This window comes from Mus caroli, chromosome 17, assembly GCF_900094665.2.
Source record: "Mus caroli chromosome 17, CAROLI_EIJ_v1.1, whole genome shotgun sequence".
Lineage (NCBI taxonomy): Eukaryota > Metazoa > Chordata > Mammalia > Rodentia > Muridae > Mus > Mus caroli.
Genome location: NC_034586.1, coordinates 74514788 through 74516249, shown reverse-complemented (window position 1 = coordinate 74516249; position 1462 = coordinate 74514788). Strand labels below are relative to the sequence as shown.

Genomic DNA, 1462 nt, shown 5'->3' with positions numbered 1-1462 from the left:
TGTGTGTATGGTGGGAGTGAGTCCACGTGTCAGAGAGGGGGAATTTGTCTACACACATGAATGTTTGAATGGGGTCAGAAGACAGTCTGCAAGAGTCAGTTNTCTCTTCCCCNGTGGTTCCCAGGGACCNAACTCAGANTGTCTGGCTTGCTTGGCAGCNGCTTTTACCCATCCCNAAAAGCCANTGCTTTTGAGGTGAGNTGGTTTTGAGNTGNTTTAGTGCTTNTTAATTTTTATTATTCCTCAGTTATTGATTCACTTAGATGGGGTTTATGTAAGAANTACAAAAATGCTATTAGAAATATGTTTAGAAACTNCATATGGGGTGGGGAGGAAACAAAAAACATAACAGGCTACACTTATCTTTGATTATATATGACTGTCAGAAAATCCCACTTACTTTNAAACAGAAACAAAAGTAAAGGAAACAAGATAGTCCTTTGGGCATACTTCCNATATAGATTTGATACTGATAACTTCCTCAAAAGCAAAGAAAAATGTTATTTTTCATCTTACTATAAATGAAAGGGATAAGGAGGAGGTGATAAAGAAAAAAGAACATAGATGGGTATTTGGTGTTTTATTATATGTAAGTACACTGTAGCTGTCTTCAGACACTCCAAAAGAGGGCATCAGATCTCATTATGGATGGTTGTGAGCCACCATGTGGTTGCTGGGATTTGAACTCAGGACCTATGGAGGAGCATTCAGTATTCTTAANCTCTGAGCCATCTCTCCAGCCTATGTGAATTTGGTGTTTTAACCTCCAATGACTCAAAAGGCTTTCTGTTTACTACTTGTCTCTAAAATAAAAATGTGCTCGTTTTTCTAGGTGGGAGCTGCCCTAAGACCAGCCTTTTCACAAGATACACCATCAGACATAATAGCGAAAGCTTGCCAGGTAAGAAGAAAGCAAGAAAGCAGGCTTTCTATAGCTGCCTTCTATAAATTCCTAGAAGTCTTAGGTTTCACTTAAAGGGAGAAAATCAATTTATGTTTACCTTGGAAATACAATAGTATTTATTCCTTTTTTATAAATTTTCAAGTAAAATCATTCATTCATTCATCCATTCATTCATTTTCTTATTTGATCTGTGTGAGGCACCATGNTCATATGGAGGTCAGGACAACCTGTAGGTGTTGCTGTCTCCTCCACTGTGTGATTCCCACTTAGGTCGCCATTCTGACTGCGGGCACATGCCCGCTGAGCCATCTCACTGACCCTCATCTTTTTTCCTTTTTATTCTATAGGAAATGTAAAATAGTAGGTGTTAATCACACTCCATTTTTTGTCATAGCTCAGGATTCCACTTTGGATACTTGGCTCCTATGTTATCTCCAAGTGAACAGACCTGTAAGCATCATAAGGGGAGTCAAAATAAACATAAAATACAAAATCTGTGATAACAAAGGATTGTAGTAACAGGTACTGGACATTTTTGACCAAAGGTTCTGAGAAAGA

At 38.4% G+C, this 1462-nt stretch overlaps 1 protein-coding gene across 1 annotated transcript in view; it reads left to right on the top strand.

The window, feature by feature from the left end:
• The window catches only part of Heatr5b (HEAT repeat containing 5B), a 78821-nt gene that overhangs the window by 46060 nt on the left and 31299 nt on the right, over positions 1 to 1462 (top strand). Inside the window, exon 20 of the mRNA XM_029470916.1 lies at positions 833 to 901. Coding sequence (XP_029326776.1) covers positions 833 to 901 — 69 coding nt within the window. The remainder of the gene's footprint in view (positions 1 to 832; positions 902 to 1462) is intronic.